The sequence below is a fragment of the Silene latifolia genome, chromosome Y (assembly GCF_048544455.1).
Source record: "Silene latifolia isolate original U9 population chromosome Y, ASM4854445v1, whole genome shotgun sequence".
Taxonomy (NCBI): domain Eukaryota; kingdom Viridiplantae; phylum Streptophyta; class Magnoliopsida; order Caryophyllales; family Caryophyllaceae; genus Silene; species Silene latifolia.
In genome coordinates, this window is record NC_133538.1 from 10,393,449 (window position 1) to 10,410,831 (window position 17,383).

General features: G+C 32.7%; 1 protein-coding gene across 1 annotated transcript in view; it reads left to right on the forward strand.

The window, feature by feature from the left end:
• Positions 1–17,383, forward strand: part of LOC141627584 (uncharacterized) — a 34,849-nt gene that overhangs the window by 14,914 nt on the left and 2,552 nt on the right. Inside the window, exon 7 of the mRNA XM_074440820.1 lies at positions 251–326. Coding sequence (XP_074296921.1) covers positions 251–326 — 76 coding nt within the window. The remainder of the gene's footprint in view (positions 1–250; positions 327–17,383) is intronic.

Below are 17,383 nucleotides of genomic sequence, written 5' to 3' on the forward strand. Positions count from 1 at the left end.
ATGGTAGGCACAGGGGTAACTAGAGGCACGTACGCTGAAGAAGCCTCAAAGGAGGTTAGCTTTTCACCAACCGAGTGGCAATAGCACCACATCTCGGTATCGAGAAGTAGAAGAAGCCATCAAGGCAAGAGCAAAGACAAACTATGGAAGGAGCGTTGAAGACCACTTTCTTGGTCCGCTCCGGGTTCGTGCACGACATCGAAGTAAGACCTCATGGTTGTTCAACTTACTGATATCCTTTCTATCATAGAGGAGGTTTGAAAGAGAACGGAGGAAGATTCTCAAGGTGATGTCTTTGAACGTCGTTAATCAAGATATTGCTCGAGGTGGGAGCTTGCTTCCCGATCAAGCAAGGCATTAGGCGGACGCCGCACTCAGTGGAATGTCGGTGATGGAGTCCTTGGGAGGCTTGCCAACCCAAGGTGAGAGGCAAACAGTCCATGGTCAACAAGAAGTGGTATTCATCAATCTAAACTGACAATCGACCCTGGGTCATAGTTAAAAGAGCTCATGAATTCTAGGGTAAGAAAAGGGTAAGTGTGCTTCCTTAGCCTGTACAAACCCGTAAACCCCAAGGTCTCGAAAATATGACGGACATCCGTCTCTATTTCCAACTCTTCTAGCACACCGGTGTCTATACACTTTGTGGGTCTCATCTTGCGTTTTTGTAAAGCTACAAAACGCTCTCTTTGCTTAAAGTCAACGAAAACAACAGATGGGTACTCGAAATGCGGGTACTACCGGTCCACTAGCCTCCCCCCTCTCAAGTGGATCAACCCTTCCCCGTTTACTCTGACGGGTTCCAAGGTTTAGTCTCGGCATCTGCTTTAGACATATGTTCAAACAATTTATATAAACATGCAAGCATATACTTCATGTAATTTGGGTTCTATATACTTAGTAAGTCTACTAATTCATCAACCAGTTCCAAATATGAAGCACATAAATCATGTCACCAAACTTAGTTGCTCACTAGATACACACAAATTTTCCAACCATTCTCGGATGTGAAGCACATATTTCACGTTGTTACTTTGGGTATGGAAATAAGTATACATGTTCTTTAGCGCTTTATACGATTTCAACACACAAGTTCATATTATTACTACTCATAAGGCATAGGGGTGAAAGTAATTATCATGATGGCCGCATATGTTCAGCGAATTTGAATACCCTATCACGCTTCTAAGGGTTGTTCTAGTACATTGCTAGTTACATGTTACTAGTTCAAGAGAATGAATAATTTATGACAAATCAATATCACCCTTCACCATTATGTAAAACAACTCAATCAAAACTTTCGAGATTTTCTTTACAAATTTGTGAAAATTGTGTCATGTATTCATCAATCATTGTTCCTATTATCATATTGAAGTTTAATTCATGCTTATATTGTCAATTACAACATCAATTTTCTAATTCTAAGTCACGAATTTCCCATAAGGCACTTTTAAGACGGAGTTTTAAGGCAACTTTCTAAGGGTAAAATCATCAAAATCTATCTTTCAACATGTTATAGTCAAGACTTAAGGCTCAATACTACCATTTATCCATTGTAAAACAACCAAAAATCGTTTTCAATTTTGGAAACCCTAGAAATTTCGGGTTCAATTTTGCAATTTCTAATCTAATTTACAGCAATTAACCACCAACAAACATAGCAAGAAAGCATGTGAATCATGTTTCAACAATTAAGAGCACCAAATTGACCATTATAATCGAAAATTTCAGATTATTACTCTATTTTAACACATTTAAAGTAACAAATCACATAAATTAAGAAGAATCACATACCTTGATTGATTAGTAAAGTAAAGAAACGAATTAAACAAGAAAATCAACCCCTTAATCACTATTAACCCAAGAGAAAGAGAGAATCTGAGAGGAAATAAGGAATTGAGAGTGGTTTAGGTGTAAAAGTGTCGAGATATAGAGGAAATAGAAGAAGAAATAGAAAGATGAAGGGTTTTAAGAAAACCCGTAGGAATTATCGCAAGACAAGAACCTACTCGATCGAGTGCCTTGGGTACTCGATCGAGTACCACCCTACTCGATCGAGTAGGAGCTAAATCGTCGAGTGTCTGCAGGAATTTTCCCACACTCCGACGTTATAGTCTCCTAACTAGATCGAGTAAGGTCTACTCGGTCTAATACGCACTTGCACTCGGTCAAGTATAATTAAGTGCTCGATCATAGGTACGAAATAATTTGAAGATTCCTGCAAAAACAACATCGCGTGTCGATTCCAACTAAGTTCGGAATTCGACACAAATCATCACATTCAATCACGTTTTATAACCATCGTCACACAAACTACAACTCTCCAACAACTAAGAGACATATCACGTTACGTTATACAAATTACCCAACTCGGTCTACATCACACCGAGTTATGTATAAATCTAGCCGTGTCATTTTATTACATTTAAACTTACTTTTCATGCCATTACTAAACTCGTGTTTACATCAACTTGAAACGTATAGTTCACATTAATTCTCCATATTCACTTATCACATAATTATATACTTTGCAAATCACTTAATCAATTATGCCTTACATGTTATTCTAAGCAATCTATTTTGCATAATTCAAATATTTCGCAATGGAAAAATTCCAACTAGCTAATAAGGCATATACACATTACCATATACCGTGATTCGAATCATTACTCATCCATACTATAATTATCATTAATTTTATGACAAACACTTACATGTTCGCTACTCATATTACACATTCAAATGCACACTTTCACGCATCTCCGTGACGTATAATCTCGTCACATAACTCCTAGCTATCCTATAAGCTCACTAATCATCCAACGAGCTTCAATAATCCCGTCACTAATTACCATACTCGGCCCAAACATTACTATCACACCTCTATTAATTCTAACAAAACTTAACCGGAGGTAGCTCCGGCACAATTAACATACATAGCGCACATAGACACACGGACTCCACCTTCCCATCCCATGTGATCGGCTTAAGTGTCATGGGGCCAAAATTTTGAAATGAGGGCGCCTACTCACCCAAAATCTAGCATCAACCGGGGCTCCCATTACACATACACCAGGTTCATTTTATTAGACTCTCTACATTCATTATGTTCATTTGTTACAGGTTCCAAAATCGTCGCTCGATACCACTTTGTAACACCCCATATTCGAGGAGCCTTAACTAGGCCTTCCTTAGCATATAAGGGCGTTACCATCTCGGTTGCCCGAGGAAAGTAACTATCAAACATCAATAAAAGAACCATTAAGTGGTATTACAAGTGATTTAAACCAAAATACAATACAAAGGTACAACTCAAGGACTACTCGCTATGACCATCATAACTCGTGAAGACTCATCCCTGCCCGGACTCCGCTATCATCAACACCAACACTCGCTAAGACCGATCGCCACCATAAGGGATCACGGCAGACACATAACAAACAAACAACCACACAAGGTCGATGCGAGACAAGACGAGACAACTACAAACGACAATACAAGCAATGACACCATCCCAATCGCAACCTCAACAATCCAACCAAACTCGCACATCGATCGTCCACTGGACCAGCCCCAGCCAGGGGACCGCAGCCGGTCCCACCTAAGCCCCGCTCATCATACGAGCGATAACCCTGCTCATTAATGTGAACATCCCCTTTCGTGGCGGGTTCCACGAAGGGCGAAACTAGGGCGTGAAGCCACTCCCGCAAGTGACCCCACTCAGCCGAGAACGCATCTCGAGAACCATCAACAACCATCACAACCACAATCACAACACACACAATTACTATATCAAACAACCACAATACTACCACAACGACCGACACACTAGACCATCCACAGAAACTGAGTAGGCGAACCTACCTTTAAGCAACCGCAACCAATCCATGCTGACAGATAACATATCCAGCGACCAAGCAAAGCCTATAACCACCATACAAATATCTATTACTACAAGCAAACCCTAACTATAGAGACAAAGGCACGGATGATGATTATGACATACCTATTAGGGAGAGAAAAGGCAAAAGACCGCTACCCGACTCAAGGGACGCCCTCCTAAGGCATAAGAATCTTCAAGAGGCATCCATGGAGGTTTTGAGGTGAAAGGGAAGGGAAAGGGGCGACTGAAGGATAGGAGGAAAGTGGCGGAAGTGATATGCGGATTTAACAAAACGCGATATAAAACCCTCGCTGAAATCCCGGCACTCGATCCAGTACCCAACCTACTCGATCGAGTGGCCCCCTACTCGATCGAGTGCCCTAGCTACTCGATCGAGTAGCCTCTACTCTATCGAGTACCACTCTTACACGCAGCTCAAACAGGTTTTTGGCATACTTTTCTAAGACTACTCCCGTTCCCAAGGACAATCAAAGATGGTCAAAGGGTACCTAAAAGGGCGGGTATTACAGCATCTGAGGATCATCAGCACCTGTTTCAGTTTTGTCCTTTTACTCAACAATGTTTTCAACTCCTATCTTGCTGGTTGGGCCTGGCTCCAAGTATTTTGATTAAACCTGAAAGTCTGCTGAGACAAAGATCCTTATCTCTGTATGTTAGGAAAGTAAGTTGTGCTGCTGTGGTTGGTCTCTATTATGGCATTTGGCGTTGCAGAAATGTTTGCAGATTGGAGAACGTTGTTCCTACTCCTGCTATGCTGTTTATAAAAATTCAAGAAGACTGTAAACGCAGAATTCAGGGTTGCTTCCAAGGTTCATTGACACAAGGTGATAGGGAATGGAATAGGTTGCGTAATATAAGTTTATAACTCTTACTTGTGCATAATGTATAGGTTTTTTGGGTAAGTTCGTATGATACTAGCTTGGTGTAAATGGTTATGATTGACTACTTTTTTGAGATTAATGAAATTCACATTTCACCAAAAACAAATACAAGAGTAAGGAGAAAATCGGTTCCTTACATATGATATTTCGAATATATGGGCACTAGTAAGGTCACCTAACTTAGCTAGTTCTTGAGCTTTCCTTATGAATGAACAAGATTAAAGTGTAGAATCTCTCCCCAAGGAGGTACCAAGATAATACCCTTAATAGTTTAAATTAATATGAGACTAGTATTAATAAAAACTACCTTAAAATAGACACAAAATAATTTGTATTTTGCTCTTGAAAATTTCGGTCAAGAGGAGGATTTTATGAGCTCTCTTGTTCTCTCAAAAAATGTAGAGTAAAAGGAACCACTAGTAAAAATATATCATGTATCTTTTTACAACTTATAGAATGAATAAAAAAAATGTAAGAGAAAAAACTCTTCTTTTTCTCTTTGGGAAACCGGGTAGCATGGGAGGAGAGGAGCCAATGCATGAGCTTATTTTCTTCCCAAGAATAATAGGTTTGCATGGCTATGAAATAAGTCCTCATTGTGTTTCTTTTGAATAAATAAATTAGACAACACAAACCTAATACTCCCTCCATAAAACCGGTTATTACCCATAAAAGGGAGGTCCATTTTATTTTTGTCATTTGTCAATTGTGACATCTGTGACATGTTACTTGACATGTTACATTATAATGTATTTTTAACATATTAAAAATCATCATATAATTAAATATGTCACATACAAAAATAATTAGTAATTCATAATTACTTGTACCAAAATGGGTCATATAATTATAAACTACAACAACTTGTATTTATAATAAATTATTCATTCTATTTTTAATTGTTTCATAAACAATAAATTAATCTAAGTAATAAAACCATTGAATTATTTAGACCGAATCTTATTTAATCATATTACAATAAGACACGTAATTTTATTCACAAAATCACTCGTCGATTTTAAGGAATTTAATTAACCCGTATCGTCATACGATTAATTAAATAATCAATTAAGAGCATTACCCTATAAGTATGACCTTAGGGGATCAACTGGTCACCACCGTCGTACGACAGTAATGTCAAACTCTAGTCAGCTAATCATTACCGATATGTGTGGACCAGTTGACTAAGAAGTATTACTTTCTCTCATGTATTCTTAATATGAGATTTAAATATGTGATCTCAAAATGATCAACAATGTGATCCCATTATTGTCGGGGACACTCCAACTATATATATATATATATATATATATATATATATATAGAGAGAGAGAGAGAGAGAGAGAGAGAGAAAGAGAGAAAGAGAGAGATAGGTTCACATAAGTCCTTAAAACAAGTTTAAGTCCCTAAGTCCCATTTCATATCATTGGATTAATCTTACATTCTTTCTCACGTTTTTCATTCTCATTCATTCTTAATCATTCATCTTCTTCTTCCTTTTACATTCCTTCTTCTTTTTCTTCTGCATTCTTTTTTTTAAGACCTTAATATTGCTTGCAACAAAATAATAAAGCAAAGAAAATAATTGGGGAAAATCGAAAACCATTGTTAAGTATTCATCTTCTTCGTTGTGACATATAAAGCGTCTTTGGGTTTTTATCGAATATATTGAACAATATTGACAGTGAACATGGACGATATGTGAATTGTAGAAGTCAACAATGATAAGTCCATTCTTTTTCTTCATTGTTGTTGTTTGTAATTTTTTTTGTCCTGTTTATGTAGATGAGATCTTGAAATTTTAGTGGAAGATGAGTAATTTGACGTGAAATCACTTGATATGGAGGAATGGAGTATTATTATTAATATTACGGCGTAGATAAAGTTATGGGTAATTTTTTTGGTTAAAGTGGCAGAACTAATGAAGTGAAGTTACACTAAGAGGGTAGAAGTTACACATTTTTTTGTTGTGTGACAATTGTCGTTAAAGTGAAACAGTTTTGGTGTTGAAATCACAAAAGATTAGGGTTGAAGGTAAACAAAGCGATTATTTTTTTTGAATTTTTTTTTTCCTAATTGATCATTTGTTGAAGTTAAAATGTTATACCAAAGAAATTACAGTTACAGCTTATTAGAGTTACGTTGTATGTTGTAATTAATATTTTTTATTTGCAACTTATTCAATTTGACTACAACTTTGTTGAAATGCAGTTGGCAAAATAGTCTCATAACAGGAATTAATGGAGTTATACTAGTTTAGCATTGAAGTTACACAATTATGTCTTTGATATTACACCAGTTTAGCATTGAAGTTACACAAGAGGGGTACACACTATAAGCTTAAAGTTACACAATTTAAAAATTGAAGTTACACATTATATATCTAAAGATGCACTCTTTACCAATTGAAATTACACATTATACAATAAAGATACACACTTTAAAAATTAAAGTTACACATTATACACTTAAAGTTACATTCTTTAAAAATTGAAATTACAACAAAATTAAAAAAAAGATATCAATATGATTCCTTCCTTCTCTACCGTGCCTTACCTACATCCACCCATTTTCGTGTATACGTGCCAAATTACAATTAAAATCCCAAATGAGCAACCCTTCGACTTCTCACGCATCTCGTCCCAACCTTTACTTCTCTTGTCGCCATTAACCACAAGCGACAATTTCACTAGCGTGCTTCTTAGCAATCGAAACAAGTTAAGCGCTAATTTGAGCTTTTAGATTGGGAAGAATAGCTTTGAAGTGTCGTACTAAAAATATGCAGAAAACTATTAAAACTAATAATTAACGTCCAAATCAAACGTTAAGTGAAACTATAAAAAAGGTGAGTGAAACTAGAAAAGCGAAAATTCATTCCTGGGTAAATTGAAAGCAGTTTCATAAAAGGTTACGTAAATCTTCATTCGGATTCCGATTAAAGCGAAACAAAATCTTAAATTTATTATTTTTTCGAGCCCGTCGCAGTGGTACTATTTTTGTGTACCATTAAGTTTTCGAAATTTTCAGCACTGGTAGTTAATATTTTCATATATTAGTATCCAAATATTTTGTCAAATAATTAGCCATTTTAGCAAATATAAATCTAAAAAAGAGAACATAAGATACTAGGAAGCTTCCTTTGACCCTTTACAATGATTAAATTCAACTTAATTGCAATTTATACGAAAATAGAGATTGAAAACAGAACCCAAATTTCAATTAGAAAAACCACATGAATCAAGTTAAATACAAAACAAATGAATATTCAAGTAGATGAATCAAAAAGTAGTAAAATCGAAAATATAATAGAAAAAACGGATGAAAACACCTAAAAATATAGAGAACAAGAATTAAGAACTTACATTAAACAAGCACACAAAAACTTACCGAAGAAAAATCGGTAAAAAATTAAGTTGATTATATAGATGAATGAAGGTTGAATACGATTTGTAGAATGCGAAAAGCAAAAGAGAGAATGCAAAATATTTGAATATGGATTTTTTTTATTAAAAGTGTGAGTAGATGAGAGAGGAAGTTGTGGGAAAGGGATTAATTATACTGCATAGGAAAATGAGGTATGAGAGAGAAGAGTTTTTACACTGATACACATGATTAGTTGATGGGAAGTGTGTTTTTTTCTTTTAATCTTAACCCTCCATTTTATTAGATCTAATGGTGTATAATAGGACTTATGAACTTAACTTAAAAGAAGGGACTTACATGATCCTCTCTCTCTCTCTCTCTCTCTCTCTCTCTCTCTCTCTATATATATATATATATATATATATATATATATATATATATATGTAGAAGAAGGATCAAGTGAGTCCGTCCTTTTTCATTTAGTCCATAAGTCCTCTTTAGGACCCTTAAAAAGATAGGATGGAGGGTTGAGATTGAAAGGGAAAAAGGGAGGATTAGTGCTAAAACTAGGGGATCAATCCTAATTAATCACTTTCCCTCACTACTATCCCTAATCAAGCCTTAATTTCACTATAAAACCCTTCTTTTTTCACTCACTTCTCTCTCATCTCACAATTATCCTCCCCCTCATCTCTCTAAAAACCAAAAAAACTCAATTCCTCTCAAAAATCCAACAAAATTCAAAAACCAAATAATTCAAAAAAAAAAATTCCCCCTCTTCCTCTTCCTCACCTACCCGACCCCACGACCACCTCCACCGCCACCTACCCACGCCCACCGACCGCACCACCACCGACCCACCACCCTCCTCTCATCCTCACCACCACCGACCCACCACCCTCACCACACCACGACATATGACCGCACCACCACCACTCACCCCGACTCCCACACTCCCACCTTCACCCATGAACACCACCACTCACCACCGCCACCTACCACACGCCCATTTTCAGACCCACCACTCCCACACTCCCACCTTCACCCACTTTCAGATCTGTGACCCACGAACACCACCACTCACCACCTTACCACCCCTCGCACTACCCCTAAACACCGCAGCCCTACCACCACGTTAACCACCCGACACTCTTCATCAGCCCTTCACGCCTCCTCCATTACCACCACCAACACCCAAACAAACAACACCCTTCTCGCCACCACCTCGAACTTCACTAACCCAGCCACCTCCTTTCTATTTCTCTCTGTTTTTCCAGATTTGAACCCCACCGCTGTCTCCACCAACCACCTCAACTACCACGACCCACGCCTCACCACGACGCACCCTCCACCATCAACACCGCCCACTGCCGCCAGATCTGACCACAACCCGACCCTCCCTCCTTTTATGTCTTTAGATCTGACCACGCACCACCCTCCCTCCTTTGATTTTGGTTTTCTATTTTTTTTTTTTGAAGGATTCGTCTTTGTTGTTTATTTTGTCTGTTCGTTTGTTTTCTTTTTTTTTTTAGTTTTTGTCTTTTTTTTTTAGTTTTGATGAGTTGTGAATGAGTGAGTGTTTGTTGTTTTTTTTGTTTTTTTTGTTTCTCCTTTCTTCCAGATCTCGTTTCAATGTCGGGTACCAGTTAACGTTATTCGTGTTTTGTGTTTTATTTCGAGATCTAATTATTATTATTATTATTATTATTATTGTTGTTGTTTTTCAGATCTATTTTTGTTTTAGTTTACAATTTTTCTTTTAGAATTTTTTTGTTTTTGTAGATCTATATTATACACTCGTATTTCTTGTGTTTTTAGTTTTTTAATTATTTTATAAAATATTTTATTGGTATTGTAGTTTTTTTCGAGATCTAATAATTATAATTATTATACTCATATTTTTTTACATTTACAATCGTACTTCTCCACATTTACACTCATATTTCTTTACGTTTACACTCATAATTGTTTACATTTACACTCATAATTCTTTACATTTACACTTGTATTTCCTCACATTTACACTCATATTTTTTTACATTTACACTTGTATTTCCTCACATTTACACTCGTATTTCTTTACATTTACACTTATATTTCTTTACATTTACACGCATTTTTCAGATTTACACTCATATTTCTTTAGAATCACACTCGTACTTCTTTACATTTACACTCGTAATTTTACATTTACACTCATATTTCTTTACATTTACACTCATATATTTGTACATTTACACTTGTTAAATTTATATAGATTTGCACTAATATATTTGTGTGGATATAAGTTGGTGGTGGAGGGCGACGGTGGTGGTATTTGTTGGTAGTCGGACTAAAGTTTTACTCGTAAAGAACATAAGTTACACTTATAAAGGACCAAAGTCACACTCAAAGGACCAAATTTACACTCTTAAACCTTCAAATTTACACTTAAAATACTACATTTACACTCGGAAAACATCACATTTACACTTGTAAAATGTTAAAGTTATATAAATTCAAAATTTCCGTCACAAAAAATCAATTTTACACTCTTAAAATGTTACATTTACACTCGTAAAACATCACATTTTCACTTGTAAAATGTTAAAATTATATAAATTCAAAATTTCCGTCACAAAAAAATCAAATTTACACTCTTAAAATGTTACATTTACACTCGTAAAACATCACATTTACACTTATAAAATGTTAAAATTATATAAATTCAAAATTTCCGTCACAAAAAATCAAATTTACACTCTTAAAATGTTACATTTACACTCGTAAAATATCACATTTACACTTGTAAAATGGTAAAATTATATAAATTCAAAATTTCCGTCACAAAAAATCAAATTTACAGTCTTAAAATGTTACATTTATACTCGTAAAACATCACATTTACACTTATAAAATGTTAAAATTATATAAATTCAATATTTCCGTCACAAAAAAACAAATTTACACTCTTAAAATGTTACATTTACACTCGTAAAACATCACATTTACACTTGTAAAATGTTAAAATTATATAAATTCAAAATTTCCGTCACAAAAAAAACAAATTTACACTCTTAAAATGTTACATTTACACACGTAAAACATCACATTTACACATGTAAAATGTTAAAATTATATAAATTCAAAATTTCCGTCACAAAAAATTAAATTTACACTCTTAAAATGTTACATTTACACTCGTAAAACATCACATTTACACTTGTAAAATGTTAAATTATATAAATTCAAAATTTCCGTCACAAAAAATCAAATTTACACTCTTAAAATGTTACATTTACACTCGTAAAATATCACATTTACACTTGTAAAATGTTAAAATTATATAAATTCAAAATTTCCGTCACAAAAAATCAAATTTACACTCTTAAAATGTTACATTTACACTCGTAAAACATCACATTTACACTTGTAAAATGTTAAAATTATATAAATTCAAAATTTCCGTCACAAAAAAACAAATTTACACTCTTAAAATGTTACATTTACACTCGTAAAACATCACATTTACACTTGTAAAATGTTAAAATTATATAAATTCAAAATTTCCGTCACAAAAAAAAACAAATTTACACTCTTAAAATGTTACATTTACACTCGTAAAACATCACATTTACACTTGTAAAATGTTAAAATTATATAAATTCAAAATTTCCGTCACAAAAAATTAAATTTACACTCTTAAAATGTTACATTTACACTCGTAAAACATCACATTTACACTTGTAAAATGTTAAAATTATATAAATTCAAAATTTCCGTCACAAAAAATCAAATTTACACTCTTAAAATGTTACATTTACACTCGTAAAATATCACATTTACACTTGTAAAATGTTAAAATTATATAAATTAAAAATTTCCGTCACAAAAAATCAAATTTACACTCTTAAAATGTTACATTTACAGTCGTAAAACATCACATTTACAGTTGTAAAATGTTAAAATTATATAAATTAAAAATTTCCGTCACAAAAAAACAAATTTACACTCTTAAAATGTTACATTTACACTCGTAAAACATCACATTTACACTTGTAAAATGTTAAAATTATATAAATTCAAAATTTCCGTCACAAAAAAAAAAACAAATTTACATTCTTAAAATGTTACATTTACACTCGTAAAACATCACATTTACACATGTAAAATGTTAAAATTATATAAATTCAAAATTTCCGTCACAAAGAATTAAATTTACACTCTTAAAATGTTACATTTACACTCGTAAAACATCACATTTACACTTGTGAAATGTTAAAATATATTTCCGTCACATTTACACTTGTAAAACTCATACAACATTACATTTACACTTCTGAAATCTAAAACTCAAAACTGATTAATTAGGGCCTAGAGAGAGAAAGAAAAATTAATTAGTGTATAGAAATTTGATTATTGGTAATTTTTTTTTGGTAATTTTCAATCTCAACCACCCATCTTAATTCAACCATCCACATTTTTTACCTTTTCTTTTTAATAGCCTTTAATCAAATTCATCTCAACCATCCATTGAGTCCATCCAATGGCCCTTAGAGGAACTTATGGACTCAATGACACATGTTGGACTCATTAGAACTCTTCTCTCTCTCTCTCTCTCTCTCTCTCTCTCTCTCTCTCTCTCTCTCTCTCTCTCTCTCTCTCTCTCTCTCTCTCTCTCTCTCTCTCTATCTCTATATATATATATATATATATATATATATATATATATATATATATATATATATATGAGTCCATATCACGCACTATACAAAATAATATACGAGAGAGAGAGAGGGAGGGCAAGATCCGGTAAGTCCACCTATATATTTGAGTCCATGAGTCCATAAAACAATATCACGAATTTTTTTTTTCGAATTTTTTTTTTCAAATTTTATTTTTCGAAATTTTTTTTTCATATTTTTTTTTTTCGAAAAAGTTTTTTTTTTTGGTATAAACTGTGATATTGTTTAATATAACGTGTGATATTGTATTACAAAACAATATTACAATTTTTTTTCTTTTTGATTTTTTTTTTTCATAAACTTTTTTTCTCAGCTGTGATATTGTTTATTATAACGTGTGATACTGTAAGCTATGATATTGTGTAGCATAACGGGTGATATTATATTACAAAACAAAATCACGAATTTTTTTTTTTTAGTATAACTTGTGATATTGTTTAATATAACGTGTGATATTGTATCATAGACTCACGGACTCAAAAAGATAGGGTGGACTCATGTGTTATTGAGTCCCTAAGTCCCTCTAAGGGCCATTGGATGGACTCAATGGATGGTTGAAATGAATTTGATTAAGGGCAATTAAAAAGAAAAGGAAAAAAATGTGGATGGTTGGATTGAGATGGGTGGTTGAGATTAAAAATAACAAAAAAAATTACCACTAATCAAATTTCTATACACTAATTAATTTTTCTTTCTCTCTCTAGCCCCTAATTAATCAGTTTTGAGTTTCAGATTTCAGAAATATAAATGTAATGTTGTATGAGTTTTACAACTGTAAATCTAACATTTTACGAGTGTAAATGTAATATTTTAAGAGTGTAAATTTGATTTTTTGTGACGGAAATTTTGAATTTATATAATTTTAACATTTTACAAGTGTAAATCTGATGTTTTACGAGTGTAAATGTAAAATTTTAAGAGTGTAAATTTGATTTTTTGTAACGAAAATTTTGAATTTATATAATTTTAACATTTTACAAGTGTAAATCTGATGTTTTACGAGTGTAAATGTAAAATTTTAAGAGTGTAAATTTGATTTTTTGTGACGGAAATTTTGAATTTATATAATTTTAACATTTTATAAGTGTAAATTTGATGTTTTACGATTGTAAATGTAATATTTTAAGAGTGTAAATTTGATTTTTTGTGACGGAAATTTTGAATTATATAATTTTAACATTTTACAAGTGTAAATTTGATATTTTACGATTGTAAATGTAATATTTTAAGAGTGTAAATTTGATTTTTTTGTGACGATAATTTCGAATTTATATAATTTTAACATTTCACAAGTGTAAATTTGATGTTTTACGAGTGTAAATGTAATACTTTGGTCCTTTGAGTGTAATTTTGGTCTTTTATAAGTGTAACTTTGGTCCTTTACAAGTGTAACTTTGGTTCTTTCGATTAAAACTTTAGTCCGACTACCAAAAAACACCATCAACGTCGTTCTCCACCGCCAACTCATATCCACAAATACTATGAGTGCAAATTTATATAATTTTAACTGAGTGTAAATGTACAGATATACAAGTGTAAATGTAAAGAAATATGAGCGTAAATGTAAAAAATATGAGTGTAAATGTAAAGAAATACGAGTGTAAATGTGAAAAAATATGAGTGTAAATGTAAAGAAATACGAGTGTAAATGTGAAGAAATATAAGTGTAAATCTGAAAAATGCGTGTAAATGTAAAAAATATGACTAAATGTAAAGAAATATGAGTGTAAATCTAAAAAATGCGTGTAAATGTAAAAAAATATAAGTGTAAATGTAAAAGAAATATGAGTGTAAATGTAAAGAAATGTGAGTATAATAAATATATTTATTAGATCTAAGAAAAAAATCATGATAATACGATTTTGAAATATATAACAAGACGATATCTAGTATAAAGGAAAGAAAACTAGGATCTAGGAGTGTAAATGTACAGAGATACGACTGTAAATGTAAAGAAATATGAGCGTAAATGTAAAAAATATGAGTGTAAATGTAAAGAAATACGAGTGTAATTGTGAAGAAATATGAGTGTAAATCTGAAAAATGCATGTAAATGTAAAAAATATGAGTGTAAATGTAAGGAAATATGAGTGTAAATCTAAAAAATGAGTGTAAATGAAAGAAATACGAGTGTAAATTTAAATAAATATGAGTGTAAATCTAATAAATATGAGTGTAAATTTAAAAAAAGACGAGATCTGAAAAATGAAAAAGAAACCCAACAAAACCAAATCTGAAAAAAATATATAATAAGACGATTTTTTTTATAAAACAAACACCCACAACAAAACAAAACACTACCTTTCTATATTATTAAAACACACACAAAAAAAAAAAAAAAAAAGAGAACCAAAAAAGTAAACGACACAAACACCAATAATAAAAAAAAAACAATAAAATGATGGAGTCCTCATCATCAACAGCTACGACAAACAATTAAAATGATGAGTCCTCATCATCAACAACTACGACAACAATAAAATGGTGGTGGTTGTTGTGGCGGCATTGGTGAGACAGAGAGAGGAGCGGAGTCGTGATGGCGTTGGCGGGACTGGGCTGGAGCAGATCTGGGTTGTTGTCGGGGGTATTTGAGGTTGTGGTGGAGGGAGGAGTCGGGTAAGGACTTAGTGGTGATGCGTGGTGGATTATGGCGGCGTTGATGGTGGTTGTGGGCGAGGGTGGTAAGGTGGTGGACGGAGAAGGAGAAGCGGGCGAGGTTGGATGGTGGGTCTGGATGGCGGCAGGCGGCAGGTGGGGTGGGGTGGTGGAGGTGGTGCGTGGAAAGAGGATGAAAGACGATGGTGGTGGTTGGTGTGAGACGGAAGTGATTTTTTTTTTTTTTTTGTGTTTTGATTTTATTTGGGTTTTAGTGAGAAGATTATTGGGAGGTTTTGATTTTATTTGGTGGAATGATATTTGTGTGATAGGAGAGAGAAGTGGGTGGAAAAAGAAAGGTTATATAGTAAAATTAAGGGTTGATTAGTGAGGTAGTGAGAGAGAGAGTGTCTTACATTAGCATTAATCCCTCCTTTTTCCACTAATCCCTTCCTTTTTTCCTTTTAATCTCAGACCCTCATCCCATCTTTTTAAGGGTCCTAAAGAGGACTTATGGACTCAATGGATTTAGGTGGACTCATTAGATCTCATTTCTCTCTCTCTCTCTCTCTCTCTCTCTCTCTCTCTCTCTCTCTCTCTCTCTCTCTATATATATATATATATATATATATATATATATATATATATATATATATATATATATATATATATATATATATAGAGAGAGAGAGAGAGTCAAGTTCTTATAAGTCCACCTAAGTATTTGAGTCCCTAAGTCCTCACTACATCCCTTAGATCTTCCACTATAGATGGTTGAGATTGAAAGCAAAAAAACAACTTAACACTAATTAATTTCCTATACACTAATTAATCCACTTTCTCTCTCTAGCTTTAATTATACATTCACTAATTGATTATTATACACAATTAACACTATCTTTAATATTCTTATGCTTTCAAGTTGATACAAATTTTTTTTAGAGAAAAGTTTATGACACTTGTACTGCTTTACAAATGTAATTTTAACAGAATAAAGTGTAACTTTAACAAAAAAAAAGCGATTTTGACGGATATTATTTTGAAATTTCAAATTTGGAAGCAAGTTTACGACAAATTTTGCGTTTTACGACAAATTTGAAATTTTGAAGCAAGTTTACGACAAATTTTGAGAAATATTATTTTGAATTTTTCAAATTTTAACACAACTCATTGTAAATTGAGTGAGTTATAAGTGTAACTTTAGTCCATTAAAGTGTAATTTTAGTCCATTAAATTGTAATTTTAGTCCATTGAGAGTGTATCTTTAGTCCATATTAAAAGTGTAACTTTAATCCATTGAGAGTGTAATTTTAGTCCATTGAGAGTGTAACTTTAGTCCATTGAGAGTATAACTTTAGTCATTGAGAAGGTAACCTTAATAAAGATAAGTGTAACTTTAATAGAGATAAGTGTAATTTTAATGGATAAAAGTGTAATTTTAATGGAGAAAAGTGTAACTTTACTAATAGAGAAAGATGTAACTTTAACAGAAAGAACTATAACTTTAATAGAGATAAGTGTAACTTTAATAGAGAAAAATATAATCCATTGAGAGTGTATCTTTAGTCCATATTAAAAGTGTAACTTTAATCCATTGAGAGTGTAATTTTAGTCCATTGAGAGTGTAACTTTAGTCCATTGAGAGTATAACTTTAGTCATTGAGAAAGTAACCTTAATAAAGATAAGTGTAACTTTAATAGAGATAAGTGTAATTTTAATGGATAAAAGTGTAATTTTAATGGAGAAAAGTGTAACTTTAATAATAGAGAATGATGTAACTTTAACAGAAAGAACTATAACTTTAATAGAGATAAGTGTAACTTTAATAGAGAAAAATATAACTTTAATAGAGAAAACTGTAATTTTGATAAGTGTAACTTTTATCGAGAAAAGTATAACTTTAATAGAGAAAAAT